The sequence below is a fragment of the Mytilus californianus genome, unplaced genomic scaffold (genome assembly GCF_021869535.1).
Source record: "Mytilus californianus isolate M0D057914Y unplaced genomic scaffold, xbMytCali1.0.p SCAF_9, whole genome shotgun sequence".
NCBI classification, from domain to species: domain Eukaryota; kingdom Metazoa; phylum Mollusca; class Bivalvia; order Mytilida; family Mytilidae; genus Mytilus; species Mytilus californianus.
In genome coordinates, this window is record NW_026262745.1 from 56,153,861 (window position 1) to 56,170,336 (window position 16,476).

Below are 16,476 nucleotides of genomic sequence, written 5' to 3' on the forward strand. Positions count from 1 at the left end.
GTTTGAACGTTGTTTTCAATTTAAACTTGTATATATATATATTTCTCTAATTCTTCGTCAATTTATCCCTTTCTGCACCCATTGTATAAAAAAATATAATCAACGTGTGGTTCGTTTGATCTCAGTTCTTCATTGGTTAAAATCCGATTATGGCGTCGAATTTTCTTGCTTTTTTCAGAATTTCCTATTGTGAAGTCATGAAAAAAGGCGACCATGCCTGATGACGTCACATAAAAAGAACACATCTTTTTGCAGATCATTCGAAAAGAAGGAATAAATTTGCCTGCGTATTGTTTGAAAATCATTAGAGAAACAGATTCCACCACCAAATCTCGTGCGATACGATATTTATCCACTCTCGACAGTTAAATTTTAAATAGTTAACTGTCGAGAGTGGATAAATATCGTATCACACTCGATGCAGTGGTAGAATCTATATATATATATATATATATATATATATATATATATATATATATATATATATATTGTATAGCGGTTTTTAAGATAATTGATAAAAATTGCATTTTACCCTGTGTTCTTTTTTAGCCATGTCGGCCATGTTTGTCGGCAAGCGGGGTCATCGGACAGGTCTTTTAAACTAGATACCCTATTGATGATTGTGGTTAAGTTTGGTTAAATTTTACAAAGTATTTTTAGAAAAAAATAGTCTTTGTAAAAGTCAACGGACGACGTCAGACGACGGATGGCAAAAGCGTAGGACCAGTATGAGGTAATAAAAACACAACTACATATTTTCAAATTACATTTCGGGGTGTTATTCCGCTATATAAGTTTCAAAACACCTTTCGATATCACATAGTTACATGCTCCTGATGTGTTGCTGTTGTATAACATGCACCTTTTGATATACATGTACATGTAGCATACCGTTATTGCATCTAGCAGATCCGGCTTAGAATGTATGCTCACATCTCACTTATTTGTAATTTCATTTGACAAGTTTTTTATATCCGTTTGTCATTGTGGTTATTTGTAACAGGAGAATTATATATAGATTCGTATCTTTCTTTTATTCAATTTAAACACTTTATCTTACAAAGACAATCCCTATAAATTTGTTTTTGTACTAGTGTTTATTGAATACAAATTTAAGTATATCATTTTTTAAATGGGGTACACATGTAACAGTAAATTTAGTATGGTGGTAAAATTTGTCCCCTTTTTTTCCTAGGTTATCAAGTCCATGACTATGATTGATCTAGAAATGTTAGTCCCAGGATAAATTTCCCCAGGAAAATAAGTCAATAGCTAGTTAAATATGTCTGGCACTATTTTCCCTAATAGTAAAAGGCATGGACGTTTTTAGTCTGGGACATAAATTTTATTCAAAAAATTAATGCACAACTGTTAAACAAATTATTAAAACATAACAAATAAAATTTCCATTGTTTACATGTAAATGATTTCTGTCCTTACAAATCTTCCTAGTAAAATAAAGGATTTGGACGTTTTTACCTTAGAATTTTAATGACATGGACATGAATTCCTAGGAAAATTAGTCTGGGGACATAAATTACTGAAACGGACTAAAAATACTAGTATATATTTTGTAACCATGGTCTTTTTGTACGAGTAATATAAATTATGTCCGCCCAGACACCTTTTACCAGGACTAATTTATCTCTTACACATGTGTAAAAAATATTACAAATTGAGTTGTCGACATACAGTTACTATGACCCGAAGTACCTGACCTTTATTGAAGTACACTTGATACTCATGATGATATATTAAACTGTTTCCTTATGTTCGTCCAATGATTCACAAGTTTTATTTTTTTTTTTATTTCCTTGAGTTTTGTATTCAATTTATATATTTTTTTACAAAACATGCAAAGTATGGAATGGATAGTACTTAAAAGCATTTTTATTATCATCACTACTGTACAAATTAGAGGTTTTCCAGCTGGAGTTTGTTCAGTATACCAAAGGTATGTTATTGGTCTTAGTACAGGAAATGGATTTTGGGACGATGATTTTTTTTTTACTTTAGTATCTTCGTAATGTTATACCTTAATATCCTTTCATGAGAATTATAAGTAAAGCAATTCGTATACACTTTTTGCTCCTCAATGTAATGTAATCGTATGCCGCAATATTTTGATTCCCTTTCTTCTTAAAAAAACACAAAAAAGGTAAACTTTTTTCACTGCAACAGTTGCATGAAATGCCTGGCAATAGGAAAATAAGATGAGGCCACTTTTTATATCCTTTAAATTCGAAAATCAAGATAACTATGCTATAAATCTTTCAATTACATCTTTCATATATTCACGACACATTAATCTTTTGGAATTTTGTCTTACACAAACATATATTTTGATAGAATATGTCTCGGAAATAAAAAGTGTGGCTCATATATACTTTTAAAATGGAACATTGTTTGTTAAAACATATGTATATATAAAGATAAGAAAATGTGGTATGATTGCTAATGAGACAACTATCCAGCAGTAACAAAATGACTTAGAAGTTAACAACTATAGGTCACTGATAGACCTTCAACAATGAGCAAAACCCATACCGCATAGTCAGCTATAAAAGGTCCAGAAATGGCAAATGTAAAACAATTCAAGCCAGAAAACCAACGGCCTGATTTATGTACAAAACAATGAACGAAAAACGAATATGATATATAGCAACAAACGACAACCACTGAATCATGTTTTATCAACTATCAATTATTCCTGAAAACAATATTAAATACATAAACATATCATGCTAAACAACTTTCATACATGTGATCATTTAAAATAAAATACATGTACCTTACGGGATATGAAGTAGGCTCTTCCCATTTGTATAGCCCATCCAATTTCAGGGAAAAAGTTAAATTATTAAATTGCTTGATTGTTTGTGGTCTTCGCCTATTTGCAGCACAAATAGTATGAGTGAAATAATAATAACGATAATAAAACAATTTGACAGTCGTCCCGTAATTAAGCAGAAAATTCCGAAATTCATATTGTCAACTAGTGTGGTCTTGTAAAACTTGGATCAAAAGATCAGAAGGGTATGTAAGATTTCCAAAAAAGTTAAGAGAATGAACTACCGAGAGATACGTCTTCACAAGAGTCCGATAAAGTAAGTCTAAAAGTATAAGATTCAACAACAGTAGGGAATGAACTAATATAGACAAAGATGGTAAACGCCAAACTCCTAAAAGGACAAACAATCATTATGATTTAGATATAACAAGAGACGACCACTAACGAAATTCCAGATTTTGGACAGTTACATTAACGTAACTAAGTTTAACCCAGGATAGTCCACGCGGAATCGAGTGGTCGAATCCGACTTCCAGACCTATATATATATATATATGTACGATCGAATCCGATATATTATTGGGTGCTACTAGATTTTTTATGATGTCGTTTTGCAATATTTTGTCGTTTTTGACTGCTGTTACCTCGAGGTGCCTGGTAAAATTTTGTTTATCCGACACGTTTTGAATTTTTTAAAATCGGATTTGCCGGACAATCGTTTACTAGACGAAACTGGTTATGTTGTTATTTCTTTGGTGGTTGTTTTTCTTATTGGAAATAAAATAGAAAATGTCAAAAAGAAAATGAGAGAGAGAGAGAGAGAGAGAGAGAGAGAGAGAGAGAGAGAGAGAGAGCGTATATATTTTTGCAGTAAAACTCGTTCAAGTTTCCTATTTTTTTGTATTTCTGGATTTCGCAAAATGACAAAATTCTTTCCATTTAGACTTTTTTTAATGTATACATAGGGTTTGATAATTCTATAAAAAGTTCAAGTTACAAACATCCTGTGACCAAAGTTCCTATGATGTAAAGTCTAATATCTGCGTTTATCCCGATTTGTTTGTTTAGGCAATTATGATACATGTAATAGTCCGTGGACTTCAAAGGTATCAAAGCCTTATTGTTTATATGTTTTGATATCATCTTATATGTGCATTGCTGTGACAAGGCTAGGGAGGGGGGTAATTTTTATACTTATCAATCAAATTATGTTGCTTATTTTATTGTTAAACATAATTGAATTAATTAAGAGCACTCTTAATTCAGGACAAGACAAGGTAGGAACAGAACAGTGTGGCACTGTTGTCATCATTTTTACAAAATGAACGGAGTCTGTGTTGGTAAGTTTAAAATGGACTTTATGCATTAGAGAGAAGAAAATATACGTTCCCTTGTCACCATCTTACGGTGTTTATATATCCCAACTTGTACGATTCGCTCGTGTATGTAACAATGTTTTAGATTTTAACGAGAGAAATGTATGTATTACTGAAAAATTATTACACCAGGGTTTTCGATATCACAAACTAGTCAAAACATTTACTAAATTTTATCATCGGTATAAGGACATCATTCGTAAATATAGCTCAACATGCAGACTTCTTATACGTTCAGGTATTTCACATCCAATTTTTTATGGAAATATTCTTTATAAAGCACAAAAATGTCAGTATTCACCTCTGAAACTAACAAAACCTTTAAATAGACTTATTAAGAAGGGATATAGTTACGATACTGTTGTCAGGTCATTAAAGATTGCATATTTTGGCGTTGATATTGATTCACTTATAGGGTCTTTGCATCTGCACTAAACACATTTATTTAAAAACCAGTTGTTGGCATGACACGGGTTATGTTCTTCTCATATATGTTATGATGGTATGATACTAAACCCCTAACGGGAAGGATTGTGCCTGATATTCATATGATGAAGACATAATCTTTCAATCAGTTTAATTGAAGTCTGGAGCTGGCATGTCAGTTAACTGCTAGTAGTCTGTTGTTATTTATGTATTATTGTCATTTTGTTTATTTTCTTTGGTTACATCTTCTGACATCAGACTCGGACTTCTCTTGAACTGAATTTTAATGTGCGTATTGTTATGCGTTTACTTTTCTACATTGGCTAGAGGTATAGGGGGAGGGTTGAGATCTCATAAACATGTTTAACCCCGCCGCATTTTTGCGCCTGTCCCAAGTCAGGAGCCTCTAGCCTTTGTTAGTCTTGTATTATTTTTAATTTTAGTTTCTTGTGTACAATTTGGAGTTTAGTATGGCGTTCATTATCACTGAACTAGTATATATATTTGTTTAGGGGCCAGCTGAAGGACGCCTCCGGGTGCGGGAATTTCTCGCTGCATTGAAGACCTGTTGGTGGCCTTCTGCTGTTGTCTGTTCTGTGGTCGGGTTGTTGTCTCTTTGACACATTCCCCATTTCCATTCTCAATTTTATCTGAAAAATTACAAAAAAATAACAACCTGTATGCAATATATATACTATCTTGTGCTAATTTTGTGTACAGGTCAGATCGCACAAGCATTTTTTTCCTTCAAAATGATGGCGTTTAAAGAGTGATACAATTCCATTTGACGGATATGTTGTCATCTAATACATTATCTTGTTATAATTTTTGTAGATTTGTTCGAATATAATTATCATGCACTAACTGAATATACCATTGCCACAGCATTAGAAAATCACACTCTATAAGAGGGGGGATTCTAATAAGTTTCTTTTCTGGTTTTACTCTTTAAGGTTATACACAGAGGTAATGAATTTATATGACTTTTACGTTTTGTTCTGAAATGTTCTTAGATAAGCTAGTTTAGACATCTTTACAAGGTGTTATTTATAAAAATATAGAAAACAATAAACTATTTTAATTCCAAATAAACTGACACTGTGGCAAAAACGGAAAACGACAATAGCAATTGTTGCAATAACAAAACACTATTATGAAAACAAAGTTTGAGCAACAAGAACACAACCAAAAATCTGGTTAGATCTTTAACATTCGCTCCATTTTGAAGATTTGTTTTAACTTCTAAATAGACAATTGGGGCTACATATATTTAGTAATACGTGCATTCCAATTATCGTGGTTTGAGGAATCATTGCAGTTACGTGGATATTGGATTTCGTTGTTTTGCCGAACTTTTAACAGTCTCCGGGACAAGTTTGCACTTCCGCTGAGTGCAAAAGTTGTCACCTTAATTTTTGGAGTTAAGTCAAATGAAGTTGATAACTTGGTTGGTATTGGTTCCCTGATATTTGTCCTAAAAAATTTTGGCTCTAGCACCACTGTTGAAAAAGTTATGCCCCTTTTTTCAACAATTTCCTCAGAGGAAAAGTAGTTTTCCTCAAGGGAAATCAAATTTCCCTGAAGGAAAAAATCGATTTTTCCTTAAGGGAAATTGTATTTTCCTCAAGGGAAAAAGATTTCCCTTAGGGAATTTGCTGCATTAATATTTCCTTTGAGGAAATTCTATTTCCTGTGAGGAAATTTGCGGCTTCAAATTTTCCTTTGAGGAAATTCTATTTCCTGTGAGGAAATTTGAGGCTTCAAATTTTCCTCTGAGGAAATACTTTTTCCTGTGAGGAAATTTTGTCAACAGCAATTTCCTGTGAGGAAATTTTTGACAAACACTTTTCCTTGAGGGAAATTTCAAGACCACAAATTTCCTCTAAGGAAAACATTGTTCTCCAAATTTCCTCTATAGAAATTTCTCTTATTCAATTTTCCTCTATGAAAATTTCATAACAGTAAAAACAGTATGAATATAATTTTTCCTGAGACTGAATAATTGATACAAAAGATAATTAAAACTTTAATAAAATGTTCACTGATGAGTAACATGACATACAAAAACAATAGGCTAGCTGTTAGAGACAATACAATAATAAGCAAAACGCTATGAATATCATATTATTTGTGATGTTATTAATATTGTGCTCATATTTGCGGATTAAATAGAATAACCACTTTTCATGTTAATTTAACTTTTCTGCTGCGTACAATTATTCAATCCCCTACAAAACAGTTCAGTGCATAAATAATTCCATCCACCAGACATCTTCCTTCAATTGGTAGAGAATACATTTTTGCAATTTGTTCTTCAAACATCTTCCTCTATATAGTTAATATGACAGAGCTATGTACATGAATGGATAAAGCAGGTGTTTATTTCGACAAAAAAATACTATTTTTTCTACATTTCTCCCTAATCCTTCAGTGTAGGTTGTTGCAATTACACAATTGTGTTCTTGTGCATCTATGATTGTACTCCATTTTGTTTACAGCCATTTTGTAGAAATTTCCTATTTTCTTTTTCCAGGTAAGCACACATTTCATTTCACATTAATCCAATTAGCACACAATGTAGAAAAGTATTAACCTTAAGTTTCCTCTTCTGTATTGATCTGTTGATGATCATGAAAACCAAGAAGTCTCTGCACCTATAAATACACAAAATATAAATTGAGAAAAAAACAGCAATATGAAATAAGCTTATTTTATCATGTTTAATATGAACATTTTGAGAAACTTAAATTTGATATTCCTACTAATCATGATTATGAGTTCTGTTATTTCAGTGCTTTGTGTCCAGGACTTAATATCAGTCGTTTTAATGTCTTGCAGTGATAATGAGTTGGGCCACTTGCAACAGTTTTTACAGTTTGTTAATATGTTGTGCTATTTGAACCACTGTCCTAGATTATGGTTAGGTGGAGTGCTCACAAACATGATTTTTTTATTACTTGTTATTGGCTTTGAACTAATTTGGGTTGTTTAAATCTTTTCATGTTGGGGTCTTTATTGGCGGACTTATAAGGTATGGGTTTTCTCATTATCGAAGGCCGTCATTGGTCTTTAATTGCTTGCATCCACTTCATTGAACTCTGGTGGATAGATAACTCATTTACCATACCACATCTTCTTATTTTTATAATAGTCATCATTCAAGGGCAATCACTTTTATTATATAGAAGTGGTCTTACCATTTAGGCCTTGTTGTCTTCTGTTTATCTTGTTTTGCCGATTATTTCTACTGTACAGTTGTAATTGTTTATATTTTTCTTTATCTTCTATATTTCTTGCCCTAAACTTAAAAAAGGTAAAAACTATAATTTAATGACAGTCACTATAACTATAATTATACATCAGTTTGTGTTTTTCTATATACCATGATATAAAAAAGAATGAAATATTTGTGCTATTTCATTTCACAGACTACTTGCCAGTCAACAGTTTCAAAGACATAACCACAGTCAATAGTTTAACAAACAAACATTCCCATACTTTTTCATCGTGTTCATACTAATTTTTCAATGGACAACAATGACGTGATTAACTATTCTTCTATGATTTGTGTGCTTGACAACATTAAACTCTGAAATATTGTTAACAGTATAATCTGTATGTGTCTGTCGTCAAACTTTCAAATAAATATATTACTTACAGAAGCAATTAAAACAAGAGGCTCACAAAATGAATGTGGTCTAAGAACTTAAAAATTTCTAATTTACCTATTCAAACCGTATCATTATTATTTGCTTTTATATATAAATCAGAAATAACCAATTTAAAATGGAAAATTTTAAAGAAAACAAAAGGAAAATAAAGTAAAAAAAAAAACCCAAACTCAATCCCAGCCTTCCCTATGTGGTACGGTACCTTGCAGTACAATTTCAGAGAGATCCATACACTTGAACACAAAGTTATTGTCTGGAAACAAGAAAAATGCTTGTTTTTTGGCCCCAAATTCCTAAACATTTAGGGCAATTACCCCCAAACTCAATCCCAGCTTTCCCCCTCTGATATGGAACCTTGTAGTACAATTTCAAACACTTACACACAAGTTATTGTCCTAAAACTAGCAAAATGCTTGTTTTTTGTCCCTTTTTTGCCCCTAATTCCTAAAATTTTGAGGCAATTATCCCCAAAATCAATCCCAGCCTTCCCTTTGTGGTATGGTACCTTGCAGTAAAATTTCAGAGAGATCCATACACTTGAACACAAGTTATTGTCTGGAAACTAGAAAAATGCTTATTTTTGGCCCCTTATTCCTAAACATTTTGGGCAATTACCCCCAAAATCAATTCCAGCTTTCCCTTTGTGATATGGAACCTTGTAGTACAATTTCAGAAAGATCCATACACTTACACACAAGTTATTGTCATGAAACTAGAAAAATGCTTGTTTTTTACCCCTTTTTTTTGGCCCCTAATTCCTAAAATTTTGAGGCAATTACCCCCAAAATCAATCCCAGCATTCCCTTTGTGATATGGAATCTTGTGGTACAATGTCAGAGAGATCCATACACTAACACACAAGTTATGTCCGGAAGTTACAAAAATGCTTATTTTTGGCCCCTAATTCCTTAACTGTTGGTACCATAACCCCCAAAATCAATCCCAACCTTCCTTTTGTGGTATTGAACCTTAAGGCAAAATTTCATCGAGATCCATTAACTTCAACTAAAGTTAGAGTGTGAAAACCAATGTGTCTTTGGACGACCATGACGCCACCAACGTCAACGTCATACCAATATTTTGACCACAAAATAAAAACTGCAGTTTCCTTAAAATTACCAATCTAGTGGCAGCAACCCAACAATGGATTGTTAGATTCATCTGAAAATTTAATGGCTGATAGAACTTGACATAATGAACAATTTTACCTCACATAAGATTTGCTCTAAATGCTTTAGTGTTTGAGATATAATCCAAAAACTGCATTTTACCCCTATGTTCTATTTTTAGACATGGCAGCCATATTTATTGATGAAACAGAAAATAAAACACAAGCTTTATTCTAAATACCCTAAGGATCATTCAGCCTCAGTTTGGTTGGAATTGGTTCAGTAGTTTCAGAGGAGAAGATTTTTTAAAGTTAGAAAACATGATAAACAAATTGTGTAAAATTGTCGTTAAAGTGCAATAACTCCTTAAGAGGTCCATTGACAATTTTGGTTAAGAAACTTATCTGTAGATCTTACTTTGCTGAACATTTTTGCTGTTTACAGTTTATCTTTATCATTAATAATATTAAAGATAATAACCAAAAACTGCAAATATTTCTTGAAATTACCAATTAAGTGACAGCAACCCAACTATCATGACAATGGGTTATTACATTCATCAGAAAAATTTCAGGGCTGATAGAACTTTAAATACCTAATGAACAATTAACTCTGTGACAGATTTGCTCTAAATGCTTTGGGTTTTGAGATAAAAGCCAAAAACTGCATTTACCCCTATGTTCATATTTAGCCATGACAACCATGTAACAAAACACAAACTTTATTGTAAATACCCTAAAGATCATTCAGCTTAAGTTTGGTAGGAATTGGTTCAGTAGAGGAGAAGATGTATGAAATAGTTTACACCCGACGGACGCCAATGGTTGACAAAAATCAACGACAGACGACGACGGACGCCAAGTGATGGCAAAATCGCACTGTTCCTTTGGAACGATGAGCAAAAAGGCAAATTTAAAAAATTGCACTGGCTCTATCCAAAAGAGATTTTAACAGTGTAGTGTACTACTTTTGGGACAGGACATATTAACATAATAGAAAAATCTATAAGCTATAACTCAAAATATGGACAATTTTATGTTTAAAGGGTCTTTAATTTAGTTTGACAACTTCACAGACATACTAATATTTGACCTTTTCAAACTATACCAAATCACTACTTAGGCCCCAAAAAATGTATGTCTGTTTAAGGTTACATACTTTAAAAAAAAGGCTAGGTAGGTCGGTATTTCCATTTTATTTTATTTTTTCATTTTATTTTTTGCGACATGATTTTGAGTCATGCCGTTTCGTCTTGTCGTCGTCTGAGTTGATCCTTGGCCAATTTTACCCGTTATTTTAATGATTGGATTATTTCCCTTGGTTATTGGTTGGGGAAAAAATGGCGGCAAAGTGTTTATTTCATCACATAAGTCACGAATTTCCTTATAACAGCTGTCATATTCACGATTGTGAACATTGGGATGTATCAGGCAATTGATTTATATTATTGGCAACACAAACTTCATTTTTGACACGAGTTCAGTTAATTTTTGCTTTTACGACGGAAATAAAATGACTTAGGGTCAGCGCTCAAAAGGACGGTCGGTCGGGTAACCGTAAACAGACATATATTTTTGTTTGGCCTTAAGGATGTTCGCTACTCCGTTTCAAAATAACAAGCTTTTTAAAAGAATATGAATAAAGGAACTAAAAAAACAGAAAAAATGAAGGGTCCGTGTGCTTGTTTTTAAGATATAAGCCATTAAAAATTTGGCGGGAAGTGATTCTCTCTAGATTTTTCATACACTTAACACTGGCACCTTTTTCTTTCAAAAGCTATGGAAAAATAACAAGGATTTTACAAGATTTTCAAATATGGCTTTTTAAACTATGTAATAAAAATATGAAAAGAAAAGTAGGGGTTTGCGGGCAAAATTTTTTAATGGCACTGCATGGATAAAACCAGAGGATTCCGAATATCTGGTAAAAATGTTATTTATCCGCAATAAATTTGGAAGGAGTATGAAAATAATTTGCAAGTTATACACTATATCCACACTAGAGACCTAATAGAGTAGAAATACTAATTTTAATCAAACTTGGCATGAACTAAGATTAGAGAATTATAAGACAGTTTACCTAGTTTCATGGCAATAGCATATATACATTAAAGACTATAAGTTTGAACTTTGGGTGTTAATTTTTTGCTGTTTAAAGTTTAACGTTTAACTATCAAAATTTGGGCCTACATAATTTAAATATTGCAAAAAATTGCTTTTTAAATGTCTTTATAACTATTTATATATAATTGTGTATGTCACATGTATGTACATAATGTATTTTAATGTAAAGCAGCTCAATACTCATTTGCTGTCTCAGATTTATTTCAATTCTTCAAAAGTCGAATTTATATGAGCCTATGCCTAAAATTAGAGATTTCAAAATTAAGGGGGGGGGGGGGGGAGGGGGAGCGGCTAATATAAAAATTCTTCATGTATATTTAAAAAATTATTTGTATTTCAAAAGGAAAGAAAGTTACTTATCTGCTTATAGCATACCACATGCGTAGAACAAGGTCCCATTAGGCCATGGAAGACTGAATAACATTTAAGGTCAATATATAGGCAGTAACACATTTTTACATGTATATGAAAAGGCATACACATAAGCTAGAGGAAATAAAAAAGTGTTTCTTTTTGGTAATTTGTAGGCTAAGGTGACATCATACAAGAAGTATGAGTGATTCTCAAACTAAAATAAAATAATTTCATCCCCCTACTTCCATTTGACTTCATTGTACTTACTTTTTATGCATAAAAAATATAAATAAATAAATTTTAAAGTAATACATGGTCCACACTAGGAAATCTTTTTGTAAAAAATGAAAATCAATGGATGATAACTGTGTACTTGGACTAACAATTAAGATTTCACATGCTGAAATGTCTCGTCAGCCCAATCTCAATCAGTGAAATAAACTATTGTTTGTTTTTTTTAAAGTCATATGGAAGTAGTCCAAATAATTATGACGCATTGCAAGGCTTTTTTTTTTCTCTCTCTGACGCCGTAGGAAGGAGAAGTGAGTTGACATAACATGTATGTTATCATGCAAAATCAACAGTAATGAGTATACCTTTGATTGTCATCGTCACTGCAAATGGATCATTAATACTAGGGGGAATGGAACCAATAAATTGATCGGATCCGATATGAAGTTCCCAGTAACGGAGAACCTCTAACTTTGAGGTAATATTATTAGTGTCGGTGGTCTCACAAATGAATCAGGGTGAATTGCAGGTACATTAATTAGCAGAGAATAGACAATTATCAACTTGTTATTCATTATCTCGCAGTTATTTACGGTTAATTAGCTGTATATATCCCAAAACAGGTGCTCGGAGCTAGTACTAGTCTATGATCAGTCTATGACTTTTAAGTAACAATTATATTTATATTCACAATCAGTGGCGGATCGAAGGGGGATGGGATCCGGGGGTTTGATTCAGAGATGGAGACATATATTTCAGTGGCGGATCCAGAACTTTTTGTAAAAGGGGGGGGGGGGGGGGGGGGGGGGGTGGGGGCGCTGACTGATCTAAGGGGGGCCCGCTCCAGTCATGCTTCAGTGATTCACTATATAATCAACCAAATTTTTCCCACCAAAGGGGGGGGGGGCAGGCCCCCCCCCCTGGATCTGCCTATGTATTAAGACCCCCTTCATCCTGGCTAGAATCGCCCCTGATATTACATGTAAATCAAGTCCCGGGTTAATTACTGTTAGCATAATAGCATAACGGTAATCACAAAGAGTGTGTTAATTTTAAAAAGGACGAGGATTTATAAATATACAATTCTTGAAGAGGGGGAGAGTGCACTTCACGATGATCGAAAAAAAAAAGTGCCTTGCATGTTTTTTTCATTATCTTGTCTGAAACAGTCTGAATAATGAGCTTCAAGGCGAAGCGCGAAAATAAGTCATATGAAATACTAACGTTGTAAGGACAAACCCATAAATCCCTCAATGTTATGTCAAATGAATTATAGCGAGGAAAAGTAAATTTAATTTAATATCAAAACTAAATATTTGTTATATTTCGCTCCTGATTTCTCAAGAAATCATAGGATCAATCAATGTATAAATTTCAATTATGCATGTCTGTGTGAGATCCATTTCATGAGACCAAGGATTTCTATAAAATCCTTGATAGGACCCTTTATATATATATGTCTCTGATACAGTTTTCTATTTTCCACGGAAAAAATTTTAAAAATATATAATCTTTTGGGAAATAATCCGATTTTGTTGAATTATTTCCTTTCATAATTATGATAAATCCTTTTAGTTCTTCAATTTTAAATTAAAATAAATATTTCATTTTGATCTAACGACAAACTTTTTAAATTGTAGTGGCATGGTCAGTCAACTGATTAGTTGCATGGCTGATTACCAGTTTACTGGTGACCCAGTAATTTTCCATATGACAGTGGCGTGTACCCTTGGGGTGTGTATAACTTATTTTGAATACCTTAATTTTCTGGGGAACATCCTGTCCACGTGTAATACTTAGTATATATTGCAACAGATGACATTAAACAAATTTTCTTTGTAGCATCGGTGTCCATTTCATGTTCAACCACTCAAAATTTTCACAAAAAAGATAATGTAATAAAATCATTAAAAAAAAGATTAAAAAAACACTAGCAAATAAACTTCGCAATGAGTAAACGGGGATTTGTGTTTTAAAGGGCTTATTTCCAGTGAATATATTTTATACTAGATAACTAGACCTGAGATAACTTTTTTTTTTGTAATATATATTTTATTATTTTCATATCATTCTCAAATCTCGATCATCTTGAATAAAGATGTATAAAAAATAATTTTGTTATAACTCATAAATATATGGTTAATCATAATTGTTACAAATTATAAAATGGTAAGTCAATGCCCGATGTGCCGCCGTCTGTTGCAAAACAACGATTTAATCTTTTAAATGAAAGACGTGCACTGCCTTCATCGGAATAGAGGAAAGTCCACCTAGTGTACATTAAAGAGTATCCGTTTGTTATGATGAAAAAAATGAGATCATCATAAACTTTTTAGCAGACCTTCTCGTGTAAAAAAAAAAAACTTTTAACTGAATTAAACAAAAAATTATCAAACAAAACTCATTTGAAAACTCATAGTAACATTTTGTTTAGACCTGAGATAACTTATAGTAAGATTATTTATATAGAACAATAAAAAAAAAATGTCCAATCTGATACACGTACCTATAATCTGGGACTATTATACTAACTATTTTTTTAGTATAATAGTCCCAGCTATAATGTACAAAATTTTGAACAGCTTCAAATATATCATGGCCTTATCATTGGTAATATATCATATTTGTATCAGTTATTGCTGAACGTGTAACCAAATTAAAATGAAGAAATAGGCTCGAAACCGCATTTTTTAAAGATATTTTTTTCAATCCCAAAATAGATAATAGATATGCAGATTAATTAAAGTCCCGATGAGAAGATTCACTTTCTTTTCTACCGAAGTAAATATATTAACAAAGATTTAGGATATCAATAAATTATTAAATTCATCAATTTATTAAATTTGAACATGTGAACCAAACAACGAAAAAAATAAACGGGAAATTGACTATACCTTTTTGGTATTACATGTAGCCATGAAGCCATGTATGTACCAGCCATTTTAACTTATTGTTTTCTTAACCTTTAAAGAATACATTTTAAAATGAACTACTTTATTTATAGTAGTTCAAGAAAAATATATATATATATTAAAAAGTTTTAAATTTTGTCCATGCTGTGCATAAAATAGGAAAAAAAAAAATAAGGCTGAAAATGCACCAAATATTTATATTCAATATGAATATTCACATTTTGTCTATTACAACAATTTTGCTGAAAATGCACCAAATATTTATATTCAATATGAATATTCACATTTTGTCTATTACAACAATTTTTGAACAACTTGTTGTTGTAATAGACAAAATGTGAATATTCATATTGAATATAAATATTTGGTGCATTTTCAGTCTTATTTTTTTTCCTATATATATTATATGGCCTTCCAAATACCGTTTCGATCCCTAACATCACTGAAGAGACATTAAATGTCGAAATCCGGATATGGTGTACAAATTTTTGCACCTCATGTTTGCGGTATACCATCTTTTCCGTAAGTTTATTGTTTTCTGTTTGGTATTTAATTAATATGTAAGATCCATTTTTTACATCTGGTGATCAATTTATTTGGCAATAGCCAATGGCAGTCAGCAGGGTTTAAGAACATCAGTTGTTTGACCTGTTAGTCAAATGCGTTTTGTTAAAATATACTTTTTCACTTTTTGGTCTATTGGAAAATGTTGTTTGTGCTGTATTTAGACCCCTCTACAAAGAAATTTGTTTTACATGCACACGTATAAAAATTGCGGTTTTTATCCAACGCAATCATAGGTTTGAACGTTGTTTTCAATTTAGACGTGTATATATATATATATATACATATATATTAGAGAACTCTTTCCTTTATATTCAATGGAACAAGAAGCGAATTCGTTAGCGAACTAGAGTAACTATAGAAATAGCGTCGTTACAGGTCTTCTTCTGACCGGCAATAAATCCTTAGCAGTAATGATAGTGGAACGTCCATTGGGTTGTGCTCAGACACGTCCGAATGGGGACGCTGAATCCTTGCAACAACTCTTCAAGTGGACTATAAGTAGCCTGGTATTAGGCCAATTTTCTGTCCATCCTTTTTCGTTGGCAGTCGAAATTTTCCGACCGTATCACGAGCGGTCTCAATTACAAGACCTACATGTACCTATCATATATTATTCGGTACGTCAGACACACCCGACATTAATCAACCAAAAACTCAATATTTTACAGTAGGGAATGAATATCTCCAGATGAAGATTACATTATGACGAATGTTTTTTTTAAAGACCAACAAATCGATTTTTATCACCAAATTTGTCTTTGCTGAGATTAACACTAAAAAAGTATAACAAAACGTAACGATTGAAAACTCACAGTTCAGTTTTTAAGATATTTTTTTCTTTGGAAACTAACAGACTAATTTTCAAAAAGTTTTTTCTTGAACCATTATTTATGAAAACGAATTGTAAACAAAAGTT

At 32.2% G+C, this 16,476-nt stretch overlaps 1 protein-coding gene and 1 long non-coding RNA gene across 7 annotated transcripts in view; one reads left to right on the plus strand and one right to left on the minus strand.

Moving 5' to 3' along the window:
• Window positions 1-16,476, plus strand: part of LOC127714502 (uncharacterized) — a 146,403-nt gene that overhangs the window by 109,788 nt on the left and 20,139 nt on the right. Inside the window, exons 1-2 of one of the 6 annotated variants that reach the window (XM_052220582.1) lie at window positions 1,861-1,954; window positions 4,058-4,131. The exons of the other annotated variants lie outside the window; for them this stretch is intronic. Of the exons in view, the coding sequence (XP_052076542.1) occupies window positions 1,863-1,954; window positions 4,058-4,131 (166 nt within the window). The 5' untranslated portion in view covers window positions 1,861-1,862. Of the gene's footprint in view, window positions 1-1,860; window positions 1,955-4,057; window positions 4,132-16,476 lie in introns of those variants that run through there. 6 annotated transcript variants of the gene reach the window in all.
• LOC127714507 (uncharacterized) lies at window positions 6,607-12,804 on the minus strand. Its single transcript, XR_007987756.1, has 3 exons — window positions 12,447-12,804; window positions 7,791-7,896; window positions 6,607-7,247 (listed from the first exon to the last, which is right to left on the minus strand). It is a non-coding gene; the product is annotated as an uncharacterized LOC127714507 (long non-coding RNA).